We start from the raw sequence: 22,555 nt of genomic DNA on the forward strand, positions 1-22,555 counted from the left end.
TCATCCAGGTAGGCAGCACAATAGGACTGGTGGGGCCTTAGCACTCTGTCTACCAGACGCTGAAAGGTCGCTGGCGCCCCGTGCAGCCCAAATGGAAGGACCTTATATTGCCAACGTCCACTAGGGGTGCTAAAGGCAGTTTTTTCTTTTGCGGATGCCGTTAAGGGAATTTGCCAGTACCCTTTGGTCATGTCAAGAGTAGTCAGGTACTGAGCCATACCCAAACGCTCGATGAGGTCATCCACTCTAGGCATAGGGTAAGCGTCAAATTTGGAGACCTGGTTGAGACGTCTAAAGTCGTTACAGAATCTCCAGGAACCATCTGGCTTGGAAACGAGGACGATAGGACTGGACCACGGACTGTGACTCTCTCCAATAATGTCCATGTCCAACATTCGCCAGATTTCCATTTCTACTTCTGCACGTTTTGCCTCCAGGAGGCGATAGGGCCTCTCCCGGACCACCACCCCTGGGTCAGTGATGATATCGTGCTCAATCAGCGAAGTGCGGCCAGGTAACTCACTGACCACTTCTGGAACAGCCAGGATTGCTTGTTCCAGCTCCTGGCGTTGAGAGGGGGACAACTCAGGACCGAGATTAAGGGTCAGTTTGTCGGAAAAAAGGGAGAGGGCTGTACTGGAGGTTGGGGTGTCTACCCAATCTCTCCATGGCTTCAACAAGTTCACATGGTACACCCTCTCGCATGGTCGACGATTTGGTTGTTTCACCAAAGAGTCGACAAGCCCTTTTCTCTCCTTAATCTCTTATGGACCCATCCAATGGGCCAATAACTTAGAGTGAGACGAGGGCATGAGCACCATCACTCGGTCCCCAGGATGGAATTCCCTGAGAGCCGAGTTCCGATTGTAACACCAAGCTTGCGCTGCTTGAGCACGAGTCATATGGTCTTTTAAAAGGGGTCTAATCTTATTCAGTCTGTCACGCAGTTGCGCGATGTACTCTAATATGTTTGTGGAGGGAGGAGCCTCAGCTTCCCATCCTTCTTTTAACATGTCCAAAAGTCCCCAGGGCTGGCATTCATAGAGCAGCTCAAAAGGGGAGAAGCCCGTGGAGGCTTGGGGCACCTCTCGATAGGCAAAAAGCACAAGCGGCAAAAGTTGGTCCCAATTCCTACCATCTGCGCTGACTACTTTGCGTAGCATCTGTTTAAGCGTCTGATTAAAATGCTCTACCAGCCCGTCTGTTTGCGGGTGGTAAACAGACGTTTTCAGATGCTTGATACGGAGTAACTTAGCCACCTCCCCGAACATATCCGAGGTAAAGGGCATACCTTGGTCCATGAGGACTTCTTTAGGTATTCCCACTCTAGAAAAAAGGGCGACCAATTCCCGTGCGATGTTCTTTGTATTAGCGGAGCGTAATGGAACTGCCTCTGGGTACCGAGTCGCGTAGTCAACCATGATTAATATATACTTATAGCCACGGTTCGAAGGCTCCAGGGGTCCGACAAGGTCCATTCCGATTCTTTCAAAGGGGACATCTATCAGGGGAATGGGAACGAGAGGAGCACGGTCCCTCCTAGGAATCTGACGTATCGGACATTCCGGACAGGACTGACAAACGTCGGACCTCCTCATTTATTCCCGGCCAACAGAAATAGAGTTTTATCCTCTCTAAAGTTTTTTCGGCCCCGAGATGGGCGCTTAAGTGATGGGCATGAGCTAGTTCACAAATCTCCTGCCGGAAGGTCCGCAGCACTAGCAACAACTTCCACATCTCACCTTTGTGACTCGCGACTCGATACAGCAGATCGTTGTCTAGTACAAAGTAGGGCACCGGTGGCAGGGGAGTGTCTGACAATTGGCCATCTACAGAAACAACAGCATTCCGGGCAAACTTCAGGGAATCATCATTCCACTGTTCCCTTTTAAATGAGGCGGGTGTGGATCTAAATAAATGGGTCATGTTATCCAGAGGATCGACTTGTCCTGGGGGATTATTGTTTACTTGGCTCGGGCTCTCACCTGGTGCTTCCGGGTAAGGGTCCGTCGCTTGAGAATCTTCCTCCTGGCTGCCTACGTCATCAGTGTTTGCCGCTGTGCACGGCGAGGAAGCCGCAGGGAGGGCGCTCCGCCCACCCATAACAAGACCCAACTTGGCAACAGAAGTGGTTTTTATACTACCGCTTTTATTTTTCGACCAGTTGTGTCCCAAAATTACCGGGAAGGGGGGTTCGGGTAGCACTGCCACTGATACTCGATTTAAGTCCCCCTTCCAGGAAATATAACAATTAGCGGACCTATACGATCTGGTCTCCCCATGTACACATGTAATTTTTACGTGTTGGTTTAGCCATTGTCGCGGTAGTACATGATGGCGAGCAACAATGGTGATATTGCTCCCGGTATCGAACAAGGCGAGTACAGCATATCCATTTATTAACACTACTCCAGTATTCGGGATTGGACAGAGCACAGTACCTCTCAGGAGCGGCCCAGCTGCAGTCCATTGGTTCCACATTCAATGGGCAGGATGGTAGGAGATGGCCGACCTCACCACACTTGAAACAGCGTGGGGGGCCTAGCTTGTCTCGGGGCTTCACCAGTGTTTCCGCAACGCGGCGGGTGGGCTCGGGTATGATGGCGCGTCCCTGTCGCGCACTGCGAGCCGGCTTTTCCGACCCCCCGGTTCGGTGTACCGCAAGCTGACGCTCCAGGACCTCTAGGAGGCCCTTCATATCCCTATAGGGATGTCGCCGGACCTGCTGGGCGAGATAACTCGGCATGGCGTTCACTAGACCCTCACATGCCACTTGTTTGACTACACGGCGTGCCTGGGGTCCCTCTGACCGTAGCCAGCGGCTCATTTTGCCCCAAAAATCGAAAGCCTGGGCTCGGGCAGGGCGATCCGGGTCGAACTGCCAATAACACCACTCACTCGCCTGCAGGTCTGACGTGATGCCGTAGCTACTAAGGATCTCTGCTTTGAGGCGGTCATAACTCGCAGCCTCCTCCTCGGGGAGGTCATAATAGGCCTGCTGTGAGGCGCCCTTCAGGTATGGCGCGAGAATGGACGCCCACTCCGCCCGCTACCACTGGTTCCGGGAGGCGGTCCTTTCGAAGATGCCTAGGTAAGACTCGATATCATCCGTCTCCGACAACGGTACAATTGGGGGAGGCGGAGGTTGGGCGGGCTCTGGTCTTACCGCTTCAGCTGATGCGAGTCGAGCTTTGGTCTCCTCCAACTCACGCTTCATTGCGGCTTGCTCGTGTTGTAGAGTCTGGAGCTGCGTCGCCATCTCGGTAAAGACTGCGTTTAGGTCCTGTCCTTCAGACATATTTTCGGACTGTATTTATCCTGCCGACTACGCCACTGTAAATGAAAACACAACAAAGCAAAAAGGGTTGGGGTTTTCCGGCCCCATATACTGTAACAGAAGTAAATTTTTCAGTCAGGGTATAGTACATCATACACAACAGACATTAACATGGCGGAATGGGGGAGCCTTTATGGAGAGGGACTGGAAATGAGTAGTGAAGGCTGCTGGGAAGAAACCAAGATGGATGCTGGGATGTTGATGTCATCAGAGGTCGACAGGGGGAATGCGGAAGTGGTACTGCGTGGTTAGTTACTCGAGGTGGATTCATGGCAGTGGTGTTTCCTTCTTTCTGCTGAAACAAAGAGAAAGAGATTAGTACCCTGCCATTCCCTTCTGGCATGCGGTTTTACGTAACAGTTTGGGTCTTTCCGTGGCTCCCTAAGCGCACGTGCGTGAGAGGAGGTAAAGACTATAATAAACCCACTGGGAAGCAAACTAACTTTATTTCAAATATTATAGCATAGTACATAATCTTTTATATTCTGATTAATATTTTCCGGTCTAGAATTGAACTACTCAGTAGATTTTAAGTACATCAAATTCTTGTGGTCAATTCAATGACAAAAGGGTGAGCTGTCCCTCCAGCGTGTCCTGGGTCTTCCCCGGGGCCTCCTCCCGGTTAGATGTGCCCGGAACACCTCACCAGGGAAGCCTCCAGGAGGCATCCTGATCAGATGCCCGAGCCACCTCATCTGACTCCTCTCGATGCGGAGGAGCAGCGGCTCTACTCTGAGCTCCTCCCGGATAACCGAGCTTCTCACCCTATCTTTAAGGGAAAGCCCAGACACCCTGCGGAGGAAACTCATTTCAGCCGCTTGTATTCGCGATCTCGTTCTTTCGGTCACTACCCATAGCTTATGACCATAGGTGAGGGTAGGAACATAGATCGACTGGTAAATTGAGAGCTTCGCCTTGCGGCTCAGATCCTTTTTCACCACGACAGACTGATGCAGAGCCCGCATTACTGCGGATGCCGCACTGATCCGCCTGTCAATCTCACGCTCCATTCTTCCCTCACTCGTGAACAAGACCCCGAGATACTTGAACTCCTCCACTTGGGGCAGGATCTCGCTACCAACCCAGAGAGGGCGCTCCACCCTTTTCCGGCTGAGGACCATGGTCTCGGATTTGGAGGTGCTGATTCCCATCCCAGCCGCTTCACACTTGGCTGCGAGCCGATCTAGAGAGAGCTGAAGATCACGGCCTGATGAAGCAAACAGGACAACATCATCTGCAAAAAGCAGTGGCCCAATCCTGAGTCCACCAAACCGAGCCCGAAATTGAGTCCATCAAATCAATTAAACAATTCATATAATGCTAAATAGTTCTTGATTTCCCGTATCATAATTTTGGTCCATGGAATTTATTACTTTTTTTCAATAATATGCACAAGGTTGTAATCTCCCTGTATCTTTGAAACTTTTAAAGCCAGGTCCCCATTTTGGGGCCTGCTTAAGATGAAGGCTGAAGGTGGCAGTTGAAGACTGGCTACTTTGTGATGTTTTGTGGGTCTTTTTACAGTATTCACTCACCTTCTCACCTTGTTTGGAGCTCCATGTCACAACAGATATGAATAAGATCACAGTTAAACTTAGTTTGGTAAAGAAGGAGGAACAAGTGACTTGGATGAGTAGGAATTAAATTAATGCAGGAGGTAGTTATTTTTAATTGTAATTGTATTACACTTCTTGTAATCAACGCAGGATTGCAGAGAGTCACTCTTCTATTGGGCAAAAAGTTGTGATTGGAGTACAAAACAAAGAAACAAAAAGGGTGAAAAGCCTTTAAAACACAAATAAACTAGTACATGGTCTTCCCTATCCTATGCAGAAATGTGCCTCACACTAGGCAGCCTGACCCAAAACTCTACTGTTAGGCTTAAGCTTGACCATGCCCTAAACATTAGAGAAATGTTTCAAATTTATTTTCAACCAAAAGGAAAAAACTAAGAAAATATTTGGCATGAGAAACAAATCTACAAATAATCTTCATTTTAAAAAAGGAATTTATTTGAAAAATAATCGAAAAGAACAAAAATGGCTAAAACCAGCAAAGGGTTTGCCTAAAGTGGGAAAAACACAAGAAACAAATCCTATCCACAAGGCAATAGAAGCAACAAATCCAGAAACCAGAAAATAAAATCTTACAAAAATGCACTCTCTAAAAAAATCAAACCACTAAAGGATCTGCTCCATAGTCTCGAATATATAGACTGAGGGTGGTCCTAAAACAGTGATCTCAGGGTGGCCCACTTCTTGGGGTTATACCCAGAAAGCACAAAGAACATAGGAGTATAACACAAAATACATATAAACTAAAAAATACAGAGAATATGATTCACAAAATATATGTAGTTACTAAGATGGAGAGGGAGAGAGAGAGAGAGAGAGAGAGAGAAACCAATTAAAAAGTAATACAAATGAAAATAAACACAAGCCAGTGAGCACACATCAACTGAAATATAACAGAAGAAAATCTATCCATCCATCCATCCATTGTCTCCCGCTTATCCGAGGTCGGGTCGCGGGGGCAGCAGCTTGAGCAGAGATGCCCAGACTTCCCTCTCCCCAGCCACTTCTTCTAGCTCTTCCGGGAGAATCCCAAGGCATTCCCAGGCCAGTCGAGAGACATAGTCCCTCCAGCGTGTCCTGGGTCTTCCCCGGGGCCTCCTCCCGGTTGGACGTGCCCGGAACACCTCACCAGGGAGGCGTCCAGGAGGCATCCTGATCAGATGCCCGAGCCACCTCATCTGACTCCTCTCGATGCGGAGGAGCAGCGGCTCTACTCTGAGCCTCTCCCGGATGACTGAGCTTCTCACCCTACCTTTAAGGGAAATCCCAGACACCCTGCGGAGGAAACTCATTTCAGCCGCTTGTATTCGCGATCTCGTTCTTTAACCCCATTTTGAATGTTTTCCTGAATGTATTTCTATTTAATTTTAGATTCTGGTCTAGAGAGTGTATATATATTTCATTTTAGGTAATAGGTAATTAGTGAAATTATAATTCCTATATTATAAATTAAGTGATTCCTTTTTGAAAGATACCCATACTGGGGAAGTTCAGTGATTACTGAACAACACTGAATCTGAGGAGGTGTAATACGAAGCATTCAATCTCTAAAATAGTTCTCCTCTAGGCTTATATTTCCAAATTAAACCAATTAATTCAGTTCAGTGTATTTTTGTATACTGCTTTTCATTGAGTGCAGGCACAGATGTTCACAATTAAAATACAATTACAAAGTACTATTTACAGAATGCACACAGATAAATACACAAAGATGATTAAACATACAGTAAAATAATGCAATTTCAAACTGATTAACATAAACTGGCCCTAACAATATATGTGATGGGGCCTGTAGTTAACAGATCGACATTATTTTTTGTTAATCCTTGCAATCTTTAGTAGGTTGGCACCTTGAGATGCTAATGCACAATCCAGTTTGTATGTAAAGATAGGTTTTGATAGTTAAGTAATGCGTAGTCCATTTAAACTAATTCAGATTAATGTGGGGATTATTGTCAATGTCAGTTTATTTATAGAGCACATTTAAAACAACATCAGTAATTCTGTATCCAAAATGCTTGACATTAAAACATACAGTGAACATAAATAAAATAAACAGAAATAAAGTACAATAAAATGAAATACTGCCAGCAGTGAGTTAAAGAAAAGAAAGAAGATGACTAAAAATAGGGCAACCATCAGTGTCAATGAAGGTCACTGAAATCTAGAGAACAGAAATCAGTCTTCAGTCTAGTTTTAAACAGTTCAATTGAAGGTAACTCCTTAATATAATGAGGTAAAGAGTTCCACAGATGAGGTACACCAGCTGCAAAAGCCCTGAGTTACTGTTAAAAATGACACCAAGATTACGGACTTGAGGTTGGCAAAAGTCAACGAAAGAGCCAAGAATTTGAAAACAATTTCAGCTTTGGCAGGGGGACCAACTATCACCACTTCCGTTTTATTTTGATTAAGTTCAAGAAAATTATCAGCCATCCATGATCTTAGTTCAAAAAGACAATTGTGCAGCTGATTAATTGCAGAGTTACAAGCAGGAATACAAACCCATGGATCATCAGCATAACAGTGAAAAGAAATATTACATTTCCTGAAAATAGCTCCTATAGGATAAAGATAAATAGAAAATAAAATAGGACCCAAAATGGATCCCTGAGGAAGACTACATTTAACAGGAGCAGTAGATAAGAAACAAGAATTGAAAGACACTGAAAAGTATCTACCAGTAACAAATGATCTGAATCAGTTAAGAGCAGCCTCTGTATGCCCCACCATATGTTCAAGCTGCAACTGCAAGATCTCATGGTCAATAGTGTCAAAAGCGGTTGAAAGGTCAAGGTTGGTTGGTACTATGAACAACAAAGAAAATCAGTAGTTATAAGTGCAAACTATCAACTTTTAATTCTAAAACAGGAGTACTGAATTCCAACAATCCATTCTGAATAACACCTCAACCAATTTAAAGAACTCCTTGTTTGAACCTCAAAGGAATTTATGGAGCATTAAACTATGAAGCCCTGAACTAATAAAATTCTCAGATGCCCCACTATCAATTAAGGCTGAGAGCTCCTTGGACTTAATTTTTACAAAGACCGCTTAAAGATTTCTATAAAGGGTTTGATTACATTTACCTACCCTACCAATCCTAATATAGGGTGCTGTTTTTTTTTAGCACTCCTGCAGTTTAGAATAAGATGTAAGTATACAGTACCATCCATAATGTTTGGGACAAAGACATATTCTTCCTTGATTTACTCCTTTCCTCCACGGTTTAAAATTACAAATTAAACAATTTAGATGTAATTAAAGTGACATTAATTTAAGAGTATTTGCTTGCTTTTTGGGCACTTGATGTAAAAATGACAATATCCTTTTCTACATGGTCCAAATATTAATGAAGGGCACTGCATTTGTGGAATCTCCAAAATAAAAACAAGTTTCTGTAAAACTCCATCTTAGCTCTCTCATACTAAGACTACCCTTTTCCAGTTCTGTAGGCACAGGAGCCTCTTTCAGCTCTCTAACTGGTCAGTGTTCTAATATCTGCTCAGTCAGCCTGATACCTAATTTAAGAACCCGACTAATTAACTCATTAAAGGTATCCTCCATGTCATGGCTAGCTAGCTCATCTTTTAGTTATTATAAGAGACCTTTTCTGAACTCAAACAGGATTGCATTTCTTCTAGCCTTTGTCTTCAGTGATAGTGTAAAAGGTAATAATATTATCATGAATTGACTTTCAGTCATGCCTGAAATCTGATTTTACTAACAGCAACACCATTTCAAAGTAAAAAATCAAAGTTAAATAACAAAGATGGGTGAAATCATAAAGGGCAGAGAGAGGATCCCATCTAAAGGAGAAATTATAAATACCACTATTAAACAATCAGTGGGTATTTTTATGGTTGTTGGTCAAAGACCAGCCTGGAATGATTTTGGAAGCCTCTACATTTCCCATCTCTGATATTCAATACCCTAAGAAACTTGTAGGATATGGATTAACAGGCTCTTGGTATTGCTATTAACCCGAGGGACAGGGTTAGTAAGTGGGATTAATCACTGCTGCAGGTTTCTAAATTCTAGCATCACTTGGTGGAATCATGGAATGAGGTCATTCACTTGTTTTTGTAGCGCTCTCTAATCTTTCTGCTCCTGCTTAATCTCTGATAATAGCCTCTTCATCTCAGTGTCACTCACTTTTCAACCTAAATCAAATTTCATATACTGCTGGTGGTAAAAATAAAAGGCAGGAAATAGGCCAGGATATGATAGTGGAGGCCAATGTTTAATGTTTCGCGCAAAGGTCAAAAACGCAGAAAAGTCGAAACAATGCACCAAGACACCAAGCCCAATACACAAACCAACGATTATTGTCAAAACCTTGTGAGGTTCTAACTTTCAAATAAGATCTAACTAAATCCTCCATTAAATTTTGCATTTTATCCAAAAACTTGGACTCTGCAGATATTGCATTGCCATCTTAAATAATGATTAGGTGGTGATGTTACTTGCAGAATTTTTATGGTCATGTGATAGCAACCAGACTTTCTCGTTAACAAAAATACAGTGGTGGTAAAGTCAGAACTCCCAAAATGGTAATAGCTGTGACACAAAACAAACCTAAAAATGGTAGTGTGATGATGCTATGAAAATGATGAGAAAATAATATAAATGGTTACACGGAGGTAAAAAAGCAACTTTATTCCACATTGCTTTCAAAATTTGACAAAACTGTACGTAAATAAGTTTGCAGTGTGAAACACAACCAAACTAACTAGATCCTTAAACATAATAATGGATCCCCCCATGATTCAGAACAAAGCAAATGGACTATGAGTGTGAAAATGCCTTTAAACAGCAGTAAATAGGTATCCAAAATCAAGCAAATTTAATTTCATTATTTTTATCTATAAAATCATCAAGAAAACGGATTTAACAAATATTAATAATGAAATAAAATAAAATAATTTTTACTACTTAGGAAAGTAAAATGTATAACAGTGATGAATTTGTTACATGGTAAAAAGAGAGCAGGAGCAAACCACCTACAGTATTAGATGATGTCTTATATACAGCATGAACTGGCATTTAAGATGCATATTTTTAGGATGAAAACTTTACAGCCACTCTGGCTCTTCAGAACAAGATCACTACTCTAGGTGAATATGAGTTGAACAGCATTATTCGGTCATCTATTAACTCGTACTTTCAAGGTGCTTAGCAGCATCACACGTGAGCTGTAATATTTTGCAAAGTATTGTGTTTAGCAGATAATATTCATTAGCAATCAAACACTTTGAAGTTGATTTTTAAATTACATTTAAACATTAATGATATTTTCAGTTGACAGCATTTATCTGAGACATATCATACACATGAACATTTTCCTTTGAAAGCAAACAATAAACTGACTAATCTATAGGAATTTAATAATACTTATGATTTATAAACTACAACAAAACATACATAAACATACTTTCTCACAAATGCATTATGCATCTCCAAATATGTTTTCATGGTGAAATATGCTAAATGTAGAGTGAGTGGGAAAAGAAAGGATTTAGAGGATTTTAGAGCTAACACAGTACTTTAATTAATTTGGAGACATAGAAAATTTTCAGTTTTATAACACAGGAAAACTCTACAGGTATATCCACATTCTGTCAAGAAACACAGACCTTGTAATGGATTATTTATACACAATTTCGATGCCCACTGGGAGGGAAAAACAATATTATTTATTTTTGACAGGGGAGTTTCACACTTTCATAATTTCAGCTAACTTTCTGTACTCTGGACAATTGCTTTCCTGTTCAGTAAATAGAAGGTGGAAATAATTTAACAAAACTGCATTTTATATGTACAAAATACTGTTGATTAAATTTGTGACTTTGGATAGTGTAGCTGCAAAAAATTAACCACATGCCTTAATACATCTGCATGCAATTAGAATTCTAATATGAAGTTGGTAGAGCAATAGATTCTGCCAACAACTGCCAAGACTGATAACAGAATTTTTGCTTTGTTTCACAATTTAAAATCACCCTGTACAATCAACAATATTTAATTTCACTAGATGGTGCCATTTACAGTAAATAACAGTTGGAATAACATCACATACCTGCATATCTGTCAATTGTACTTATAAGGATGAAGACACCCATGTGAATAATTTTGAGTTATGAAACTTTTGGCTGTTACATTTTTTATATGTTTTAATGTAAAGTAAGACACAAGATGGATAAATATATAGTGCTACAGAATTCAGTAATATGACAAGGCATAAAAACTACGAAAGAAGTGTACCGTTTATCAGCTTTCCAGTGTTGAGTGAAAATTTGCCATCTAGTTGTATACGTTGCAGAAGACAGCAGTGGCCCTGTGGAACTGTAAACTCAATATTATCCAAGGTGTTATGAAAAAAGTGCAGTTATTATAGACATATCAAGATAAGCAGAAAGCATAAAGACAAAAATGCTAATTGTTTACAAGGAAGTTGTTATGAAATATGATTTGTATTGTCCTCACAAATATTGATACTCTATATAGGTCATCACGCAATAAAGAGAAAGACAGTAAAAATATTACTGCATTTGCACTTGCCATGACCGGTACCATATATAAAGTATGCTTAATTATTTTTGCATTCTTGAATATCATGTAGCAAGACAATAAACTTTATGTAAAATGATAATTTATAAAAAAAATAACATTTCATAGTGATGCAGTAAACACATATATAAAATATTTGAATAACTCCAACTTATTCTTTAGATAAAATGCAGTACTTTTTTGCACTTAAAAACGAAACAAAAACATTTCCCTTAAAACTATATATAATGGACATAAAGGATGTAAATATTCATTTTAAAAAGGCCTCCAAAGAAAACTAGAATGCTTAATAACTAATAAATTATACTGACACACTCTGAAACAGTCTCTAATAGCACAAGCCTTTGCATGCCACTTTCCAAGCTGATTCGAACTTGGCTCATTAATTATAATAGCTTAAAAAGTATTTGGCCCTTGACTGCCTTTCTTGATTACTAAATATTTCATTTTAATAGTAAGTCTAGTCAGATGTTTTTTTGGTTTGCAGTTATATATAAAGAGAAAAGGAAATGCTGCTTTATTAATATGTTTACATGCAAATTAATAGAAATACAGTCTTCAGATGTGAAGATACTATTGTCCTTCTAGTAAACTCAACTCAATTTAAAGGGATATTTAGGACTGGCTCATTAATTATTTCGCAAAACACTATGACACAGTGGTTAGTGTGACTGCCTTACAGGTTCAGAGTCCTTCCTCTGAATCCTAGACTAGTCTCTGTTACTACAGAGTTTTCATATCCTCCCCAAATCCACAAAGGATTGTTTACTCACATTTTTAAACATTCCAAAGAAATCAGCATTAGATTAATTGGCAACTCTAAATTTGCCCTGTCTGAGGTTGTGTGTTATACCTGTCACTGCATCCAAAAGGTTGATACCTGCTTTATATTTAATGCTGCCAAAACATGATTAAGTACCTGTAATGCAGAATTTGACTAATCAGGTTTAATAATGGATGGATTTTAAAAGGTATGATTAAACAGCAGGCTTGATTTAGGCAAGTCATCAGCATAATAAGTTTACCTTTTGTTATTACAATGAAAATGAAATTATCAACACACAAATTCCATAGATAGATAGATAGATAGATAGATAGATAGATAGATAGATAGATAGATAGATAGATAAAAAAATTACCTACTCCAGAAATATTAAGCCATAGTGCAAGGCAGAAAAAAAAATCATAATGTAATAGAATACAAGCTCCAGAATACACAATATATACACAGTATAAATTTAATGTACATTGTTCCTGAAAAAATTTAGTTTCGATGCCAATATATTAGTTGAAAAGGATAGATTCCCTTTAGCACATTTTACCACATGGTGGAATGAGCTGATAGTGAAAAATGTCCAAGGACAATGTGTAACAGATACAATAGTCATTATTAGCCATGATGGCCTCTAATTTTGCCATTATTCTCTTTTTTGCTACAGTCTCTAGTGAGACTTTAGTCAAAAGGGGTTACATAGCTAATTCTAAGCCTTTAGTTTCCAGACAAAACCATAGTCAAAATAATTTTGTCCATAATGTGTCAGCAACCAGTTTTCTAAAAACTGGAGGTCTTGCCAAAATGTCTCCAAGAGCAAAGCAAAATATTTTTCAGGAAAAAACAATGATTCTTATAGTAATATCCAGGGGTCTGCATACATTTCTTGCTTCAGATGAAGTTAGTGGTGTTCAGGTCATGATTTTGGCATGTTTTGCTGCATCAATACTTTGTCTCTGTCAGATGATTCTTCACACAGTACCAGGCCAAGCCATCTAACCATGAACTGAAGCTAAAGTGTAGCTGAGTCATGTAGGAAGACAATGATCTGAAACAAACAAGCAAGTCTACATTAGCACAGTTGAAAAAAGAAAGAAAAGAAATTGACAAAACTATTTCTAAATCCTTTCAAGATTTCTGTTCACTGAAATCTTGCGGCACAACATAAAAAAAAGTAGATCATGTCTAAACATCAACAAAAGTTATCGAGATGTATAGTGTAGATATAGATGTACAGGTATAGTATGTTCTACAAGAAGGATTAGGCCGGAGTTTCTTCACACTGTTTTATGAGAGACAGTAACTAGAGAAAATGTCTGGTTCTTATAATTACTACTAAAAGTGGTACAACTGATTAATAAGTTGAAAGGGGTAATTACTTGCATACCTTTCTTTACAAAATTAAATCAGCATCAAAATATTTTATTTTTGAATAATTTGGAGCCCTCTATAATGTAATATTAGGTTTTACCTCAACATTAGCCAAAATATTCACTGTGAGAAATATACAGTAATCAGATAAAGCCAAATGTTTTGCACATTGGAAAAGTTATTTAACAGATACCCTGAAATATGCAACTCCATCTGCTCATTCAATAACACCAGAACTACATTATGCTCTCTCTTATACTTATCTAGGTCCTCTCATTCTAATGCTGCTATGATAGTCTGTGGTTTCTTGTACATTAGGTATTTAGCAAAATAGATAGACAGAACAGTTTAATTAGAGAGAAGACTCAACAGAACTAACACTGAATTTATTGAGCACAGGTCAGCCTTATTATCTTTCATGTAAAGAATGTTTTCTACTAACAATTCATATTTCAATTATGTACAATATAATATTTTGCTATAGATATCTTATTTTAATAATCTGTATTAATCTAGGCTATTAGATTAATCAGCACTTAATGCAGGATTTGTGTTTTTCTCTCAGTAACCACAAAAAAAATAATTTTTATATGGATATGAGTGGATTTTACCGAACTACTTCAACAAAAAATACAAATTCCAAAAGTGGAGAAAAAGCTTATTTCTAGATATGACTTTTAATCATATAATAGCAGTCTATTTAAGTCAGTCATTAAATAATTATTAACAGCATACAATAATGAACTAATACATACAGACAAGATACATCCTTCAAATTTTCAAATTTACTGTATAATATTAGGTACTGTAAATATTATTCTTTTCCATTGATTAAATAAAGGAATAAAACACATACCTTAAAAATACATCTACATAAAAATGAAGATTATGGATTTAATAAGCAGTCACCTTTCTTCAGTTAATAATATGATAAAATCACTTCTGGTGAAGGTTACAGTGAAAAGTCTAAAGTCTCTACCACCTTTTCCAATTCTTGGCAAAATAACTCAAATCCCCAAAGATGGATTGGGATAGTTGATTAAACAACATTTTTTTAACGGTAGCCATATAATCACGGAGTAAAATCTATCTTTAACTACATGCATTCAAAATCTTGACTTTTTTTTAGTTTTTATCTAATTCTCAGGTGGCTTTGCATGTACGTTTTGCATCACCTCAGGTAATGGGTCTCTTACTAATTTTAACAGTTTTTCCTGCAGGACGTCTGCTACTTTTCTGCAAACAATTTGCCTTCTGCCTTCACAAGTCTTCCAGGCCCTTATGCAAAAAGGGATCCCCATAACATGATGGGGTCAAAATCAAGATTCAAGGCATGGGTATCAGGATTGTTTGTGGTGCTATATTTGTGCTAAATTAACACTGCTCTGGCTAAAAAGGTATGTATACTCAGTAGCCAAGGTTTACTATAAATATTTAAAATGAGCTTTATTATGTTAATCTCCCATGAAGTAATGGGTATCTTAGGGGCAGTTTTTCAATTGTAAACTGACAAAGACTGCAGCATGTCATTTATTGGCCCCCAAAAATTGGTTCTTCTTCTCTGGTTCCTTAGATTTAATGTAAACAGGTATAGGTTGCAGCAAATATAATTAATAATTAGTATGATACTGAAATCTTTGATGCAATTGTTTATACAGAGATACAGTATATAGAGTACACATAGATTTGCCCTGTATGTATTAACATAAATAAAATATTTATGTCTGTACACTAAATAATAGACTCTAAATGAGCTAAAGAAAACACTTCTCTTCAAACTGTACACATCCAAAGAGATACTAGCAAACAAGATTAGGGCAGAAGACCTAGAACTTGCTAGATTTTCTAGATACTGTATCAAGAGACAAAGTAGGAAAATGTGCACATATTGATTTCTACCACCTTTTGGCAAATATTGTAAGTAGTACTGTATTTTAGTAACATTATAAATATAAAGCAGCAATCAGACCCTGCTTCTGCTGTCTGCTGTGTATCAAGATTTAATGTCGGAGTATTGCCTAGCTGAAAGTCATCAAGTAAAATAGAAAATTTAGAAGAATTATTTGGATGTTTTCTGAGGAGCCAAAAAAAATTTTGACCATGATAAAGGCCCTTCTCTCCAAAAAAGAGCATGACAAGATGTCTGAGATGTGCAAAGCTGATTCACAAAAGTTCCTGATTAACGTTCTGTGACTAAAAGAACAAAGTGGGATTGTTTCATCACTATACACAAAGTCATGTTTGGTGAAAAATCAGATATCGCACATCACTGCAATAACCTATATAATCTTATAGGAACGGAGGAACGGTGAGCTGGGATTATTCTGTAGCCATGGGAGCTGAATGGGTCACAATTGTTAAGTCCACCATGAACACATATGCAGTGGTCTATACTCTTTCCCCCAAAACTAACATCCCAACTGCAGATTCTACACTCAGTTGCTAATCATATACATTTTACACTTCTCCTTGTGGCTACAAGATTTTCCATGTTTGAGTGTGGTTGTGATGAGACATTACGGAGAGAAAGTGTGTACCTTGTACTGGTATCCTTTCAAGGGTTTGTTCCTGCCTTGCACCCTAATGCTACTAAGCTACACTCTGGCCTAAATTAGTGTGACTGAACTAAATGAATTTGAGAATGCTATGTTATTATTATCTTTCTATCCTTGGAATGTCTGATTTAGAAATCAATGTAGTCCTCTAAAATTGTCATCCGAGAGAATAACTTATATTGCGCTCTTCTCCAAATGACAGACTCTGAACCAACTGAAACCAAACATATAATTCCAACTGAAGTTGACTTTTCTTGAATACCAAATTGCCTTTGAATGATACTTTAACTGTAAAGTGCATGCTAATAATCATGTACAGAATTTAATTTTTACTAAATTACAAAATAGCTTCTAAATTGGGGGTTGCTTTGGGAATTATTTAAGTATATCCAATCTAGTCAAATCCACCCAAAATAAATAATCATACTTTTGCATTAAATATATGGAATTAATATGTGGTTTTGATTGAATGTGTCTTGTCTTTTTACAGTAACAGGACATTGCAAGAAGTCCAAAATGTACCTGATAAAATCCTGACTTGGACTAAACCCATTCACCTCACTCCATTTCAGCTGGCTAAACTACTGTGGTTTCGTATTATATTAAGAATTGCCTACAAAATATATATCAATCTCTGGGACAACTGCAAGACTTTTTGGCTCAGTTTGGCCTCTTGAGCAGGGTAGTGGGGAAGTCAGAACTTATTCCAGCAGTCACTGCCAGGAACAATTCTTGGACAAGGTGCCAGCCCACCACACTGTGTGCGGACACACACTCACATTTTTTTCTGGTATTAAATTCAAAAGTGATGTCTGTCTTATTTTACTCTGCTACAGCTTCTATAGGTTCAAATGATTTCTGTTTTTCCACAGGTCCCTATTCCTCACATCAGATGCATCCTTAAGCTCCTTCTAGTGTATACAAATACTACACTGTTGTTCAGATTTACAATGTACTTTATACTTATCAGTTTATTTAAATAGTATTTTAATGTTACGCTGCAAAGCAGTTTGTGATGGCACCTACTGCAGATACAAAATGAACATTTTACTTACATTATATTGCCACACCCAATGCATTGCAAATATCCATTGGAATCTGTTTCTCCTGCACTCAAAAATACATACAATTGAGGTGTTGGTGTATGTATTTACCTTGTTCAGCAAAATTTTTAAAATGTCAATAATTTAATGAAAGTGTTGCTCAGTGGCACCCTTCACAATCATTCACTGCTGAATGAGGAAGTTGGACCCACTGCAAATGTCCGGTCACAAACAATAGGAGACAAAAGAAGTCTACCACCTTGTCCACACTATATGAAACAAGGAAAGGAATCTCTTTCACCTTTACATGCATGTTACTTTAAGTATGTGTGTGGTTTTCTCTGAAAGACAGGAAATGAACCTTTATAAATCATCTTTGTCGTCTAGTGATGCTCCGCGCCGTGTTAATTCAATGAATCGGAACGCCAGCCTTCTTTCTAATATATAAAGCAGAGTCTATGTTTGTTTGTCCGCCATACAAATCTGCACCAGGCGTCCGATCGCCACCAAACTGGGCATTGGGCTCCTTTGTGACCAGGAGGAGGTCATGGGGTATGTTTGGTTGGGAAAAATGTCCTTGGTCAAGCGCAGAACACCCTTTGACCGACACAACGTTCTCGTACTTATCATCAACAAGATGGCCGCACGTTACAACAGACGTTAACGGCGGCGCCATCTAGCGGCACGTTTGGTCTCTGTGCATCCCTCTTTACCAATGTTTCTTTAAATTGCCAAGACATTGCGGAAGTGTCCAAGTATGAGAAAGCCGACTGCTTTCATCGCGTGAAGGGGAACTGCCGTATGGATGTAAAACGTGAACGACCCAGTAAGCGTGACTGGCTTTCCGTATTTGTGGTGCTTTGTGCTCGCTTTCTGAGTCAAAGTATGATTTCAGTCTTGGTCTTTCTGACTGACTGGTACTATTTGTTCGCTTTCTGACGTATTGTAAATAACGTACATTCATCTCACTCTAGTGCTTATTCCGTACGTAATACCATGTGACACATTATAATTGTCCTGCTTTTCGCTAATATACCCATGCCACCAAAAAAAAGACATAGCATTAGAAGTCCACTTCCGAAGCCACAAAAAAGTCTATTTCAAGGCCGTCTCAAACCTTGCGCAAGGCCATCAATTTGGAAAATCCATGCTTTTCACATGGACAACTCTACGTTACATGTTATACAGTGGGCAATCCTCACAATTTGTTCATTTTCGGAAACCCAGGACAACACAAAAGATATATTGTATCCAAAGCCACTAAAATGACCACTTATATTACCTATTACAATAAAATGTCAATCAGAAAAATGTTTGTTCGATTTCTATGTTCTGTTTCTTTCATTTGGGAAATTCACCAGTTATAGATTCCCGGGCAACGCCGGGTACTCCTGCTAGTAACAAATAATATGTAAATAAATCAGTTGGTTTCACACCTTTTTTTTCTTCCAATGAAAACTATAACGTGCCTCCACCTTCATGTGACTGCTGCGACTGATGATGCTTGGCGGTAGCTGCACACGCACCCCACCCAAAGCGCAAAGGAGCAAAGAGTCCGCCGGCAGCTATTGGCGCCAACATTAATGCGCGCTTTTTCAACGTCGTGAACGAGGGACTTGAAGAGACGTGAGGAAGCGTGTTACTCCAATTATCCTACAGCATATTATAGTAAGAATATTAATAATACTAAGCTTGTTACTCCAATTATTCGAGTGCAAATTGTGCTGAGAATATTACTCACTTCCTCATGGGTTTAAAATTTTTAGACAAATAGGTTGTAAAATTGTATTTATGTATTAAACAAGAGACAAACAGAAAGACGGAGAATCAAAGAATAAACAAAAAAGGACTGTTAACATGAAAAGGATATTTTTAAGCTCATTTGTCAACTGTAATTAGAATTTCTTGGGGATATATCGCATAATGTTTGATCGGTTTAAGTTATATTTGCTGGTAAAAAATGCCTTATTAACATAAGTTAGCTAGTTTACATTAAGGGACCACCCTTTTTGTAAAGATGTTTCAGAGTTTTAGCAATCTCCACCCATTCATCTAGAAAATATATAGACCGGGCATATATGTGTTTTTAAAGTGTCAAATACTTGTGGGTTATGAGATAGCTTTGGAAGCGTTTTTCTTCGGCAACATGGCAAGCCTATTGCACACCCTGCATCACATTGAACATGCTTTTCTTCTCTTTCTGGCGATAGGATGATACATGTCTTGTATTGCGTTCCTTGGTATAGATTATTATTTAAAAATAACGATGTGGTTGAGGATATTGATTAGGTTACTTGCCAATGTAAAATAAATGTTCCAAAAACAAAGGTTTGCTCTTTGGGTTTACTTAATTGACATTACATTGACTCGTAATGAAAGCAATCAACGTATTTAATGTCTGTTAAGCTAATATTCAGTAATTCAGTTGATTTCACGAAACGGTTTATGTTTACAGTTACCAGTTAAAATAAGCCTGAGTAGCACAGATAAATTAGATTGACCTAATTCCATCCATTGACAAGTCATTTGGCTAGTGTTTGGAAAACCGCAGTGAATGAAGTATGAATTACTCGGTTCATTTACGTGAAAAATTTACACGCAGTTGAATGAAGTTCCTCCAGCAGACACCCAGCGCAAAGAGAAACAGGAATCCTTTTATTTTCTAATACCCCCTTTTTCCTTTACATTTTCGCAGCCTAAGAGCAAGTGTGGAAGAATGGGCGAACTGCTACATGTTAACTTGTGGAGAAAAAAACAGCAACAAAGGACAAGAGAATTAGAATATTTCGCACCCAGCGATTAGAACCAGTTTTTGAAGTACTACTGACATCAAAAAATGTAATGTTAATTCTCTAAAACGTTTTAGGAAAAAGAAAATAGAAGTTTTAACGCAAGGTACATATTTGAGGTAAAGAAGGTAAAGTTTTCCTCTGTACTTTGCACACGTGACAATAATGACACTATAGACCTTATATGCAGAGGCAGGGAGCTGAAACGCTTGGGTTACTGGTATTTTGAAGCAGCAAAGCTAATCATTGCCCTGGCCTACAAACGAATATATAATATCTCATATAACTGATGCATATGCTTGCGGCAACCCTAAAATGAATTAAGCAGATCTGAGAATGAGATGAGGCAACTATATATACAGTGTAAGGTCAGTGTAAGAGCAGAAGAACCATATGGCTTTACCATAACCCTTACTAATGTTAATGTTATGGCAATTTGTAGAAAGTATTTAGAAAAAATAACTTTCAATAAAATGTAATCACTATTCATCTGCCTATGTCTTTACATCGTACAGAGATATTCATATTGCATTCAATCAAACCTCCTCTCAAAACAATTTAAATGAGAAAATAGATGTAAAATCTATCTCAACTTAAACATCACCATCAGTGCACTAACAACAGCAATGGCTTTGCATGTATCATTTATCTATTTATACTTTATTGTTAGAAATCTACCAGCACTGGACAGCACTTAATGATAAATTGCTCATAAACAACTCTAAAGCCTCCTTACATTTTAACTTTTGGATTGTGTTATGCATGTTCAATATGACATTATGGTCTAGGGACCAGATTTAAAACTGGTTAGGATCTTAACATGTCTGTTGTATATGTAATGTAACCAGCTGGTGGAATTTGTGAGTAATAAATCAATCATTTAACAGTTTTATAAGTGTGAAGTCGCCAAGTGGTCGTCAGGATACTGTGATGGGATCACATGGAAGGGACATGTGTCACATTTAAGTTAATGACAGCCAAATGAGTAAATGTTGAAACTGCTAGTAAGGCAAAGGTAACCTTTAAAATACGTGCAACTGTGAAGTATTGTGACCAGTTATGTGTTTTGTATTTGTTCCTGGTATAATTATCATTTTATTAAGTTACTGTAATCATTGGAACAACTTCACAGGTGTTTTCCTATTACGCGATTTTGTTTAAGGGGTTAGAAAGTTCCCGAGGCAAATATTATATATTCAAATTAAAACATAATTGGGACAATTAAGCTATTTCAGAGCATCGTTTGCAAAAAAAAAAAAAAAAAAAAAATCAAACTTGAAATTGGACAGCCTTTGGCAAAGACACGTGATCCTTATAAAAAGAAGTAATGAGACTATTAAAAATTATGGTTTACCTGTTCCAGGAATGCTTTACGGAATCTGTGCCGTAGTCAATCCCCTCATTTGGAAACGTGCTGCACGTTGCGTTCAGTTTTCCACATTGCGGCTTTAGTCCCTTTGGGGGTAATCCTCGTGTTTTCTTAAGGAAACCCATGTTTCCGCTTCTTACTCACTGCTAACTGAGATTTATAATGAAAAAAAAGCGAAGGTTACTCCTGCCACCCAATTATTTGCAGCTGGAGCCTTAACGCATCAATTCTGGCTGAGATCAAGAACCCCTTAGCTATCGGACAGAGGACGACCTCTGCAGAAGGACATACGCGAAGAGAGATCTGTGAAATATTAACTTTGTCGTCTTCACAATGTGCTTCGGCACTCTGCTTTAAATGGTTACAGGAGGTAACGGTCTGACCGGCAACTGAGGAGAAAAATGCAATAAGAGTGCACGAGAAAAACTCCACATGCAACTTGCGAACATTGGATACATAGCAAGCAGTTTTTTGTAATTGTTTATTTAATTTTTTATTTTTACAAAATAATTTGGATGCTTACCGTATGATCATTTTAAACGAAAAGTGACGAACAAGATCGGAATTAAAGTTTTCTATATGAAATAATCCCCAATGGGAAATAGATGCACCCATGGACGATCCAGCAAAGAAATTCTAGATTATGAAGATTCGGATATGGGGATATCCAGTAAGTAATATAACCACGTTGCTATCTGTGCACGTAGCCTATGATAGTAAGCCACTGTAATTCCCTGTTTGCTTATTCATGTGAACGTTTGCAGTAAGTAAAGCAACGCGGCTTATTTGCTTAATCACGTTATCATTTTACAGCAAGTATGTATATACAAGCTTGCCAAAAGACGTGATGTAAACTAAGATTGAGATTTGCGTGCTCAGAGCTGGAGCTTGCCAAGTAAAGGCAGAGTAGAAAACGTGGCCCGCTGGGACTATGCGCTATCTACCAGTTTCCACAGGTCAATCGCTATGAGGAAAGCGATTTCGTGAGGAACATAAAAGTTGCTTGGAAATTTTGCAGTTTGAACATATTGACTGCTCGTGATGCTGGTACAGATTTTTTGTTTTTAAGAAACGATAGATGCGTTTTGCCTCAGGTTTTAATAAATTGTCATTGGCAGTGTAATGTTTATGCGTCTTAATGTGTGAAATATTAGCAATTGTTATGTATTTGTAAT

The 22,555-nt window shown here is 38.6% G+C and overlaps 1 protein-coding gene and 1 long non-coding RNA gene across 6 annotated transcripts in view; one reads left to right on the forward strand and one right to left on the reverse strand.

The window, feature by feature from the left end:
* The window catches only part of epoa (erythropoietin a), a 65,617-nt gene that overhangs the window by 23,398 nt on the left and 19,664 nt on the right, over positions 1-22,555 (forward strand). For 2 of the 5 annotated variants that reach the window (XM_028798275.2, XM_051925129.1), the window contains exon 1: positions 21,905-22,050. The exons of 1 other annotated variant lie outside the window; for it this stretch is intronic. In XM_028798275.2, coding sequence (XP_028654108.2) covers positions 21,975-22,050 — 76 coding nt within the window. In that variant the 5' untranslated portion in view covers positions 21,905-21,974. Of the gene's footprint in view, positions 1-18,688; positions 18,891-21,904; positions 22,051-22,215; positions 22,428-22,555 lie in introns of those variants that run through there. 2 more of the 5 variants (XM_051925132.1, XM_051925130.1) reach the window with 2 other exon arrangements.
* LOC114648932 (uncharacterized) lies at positions 6,326-21,751 on the reverse strand. Its single transcript, XR_003715763.2, has 2 exons — positions 21,366-21,751; positions 6,326-13,301 (listed from the first exon to the last, which is right to left on the reverse strand). It is a non-coding gene; the product is annotated as an uncharacterized LOC114648932 (long non-coding RNA).

This window comes from Erpetoichthys calabaricus, chromosome 3 (assembly GCF_900747795.2).
Source record: "Erpetoichthys calabaricus chromosome 3, fErpCal1.3, whole genome shotgun sequence".
NCBI lineage: Eukaryota > Metazoa > Chordata > Cladistia > Polypteriformes > Polypteridae > Erpetoichthys > Erpetoichthys calabaricus.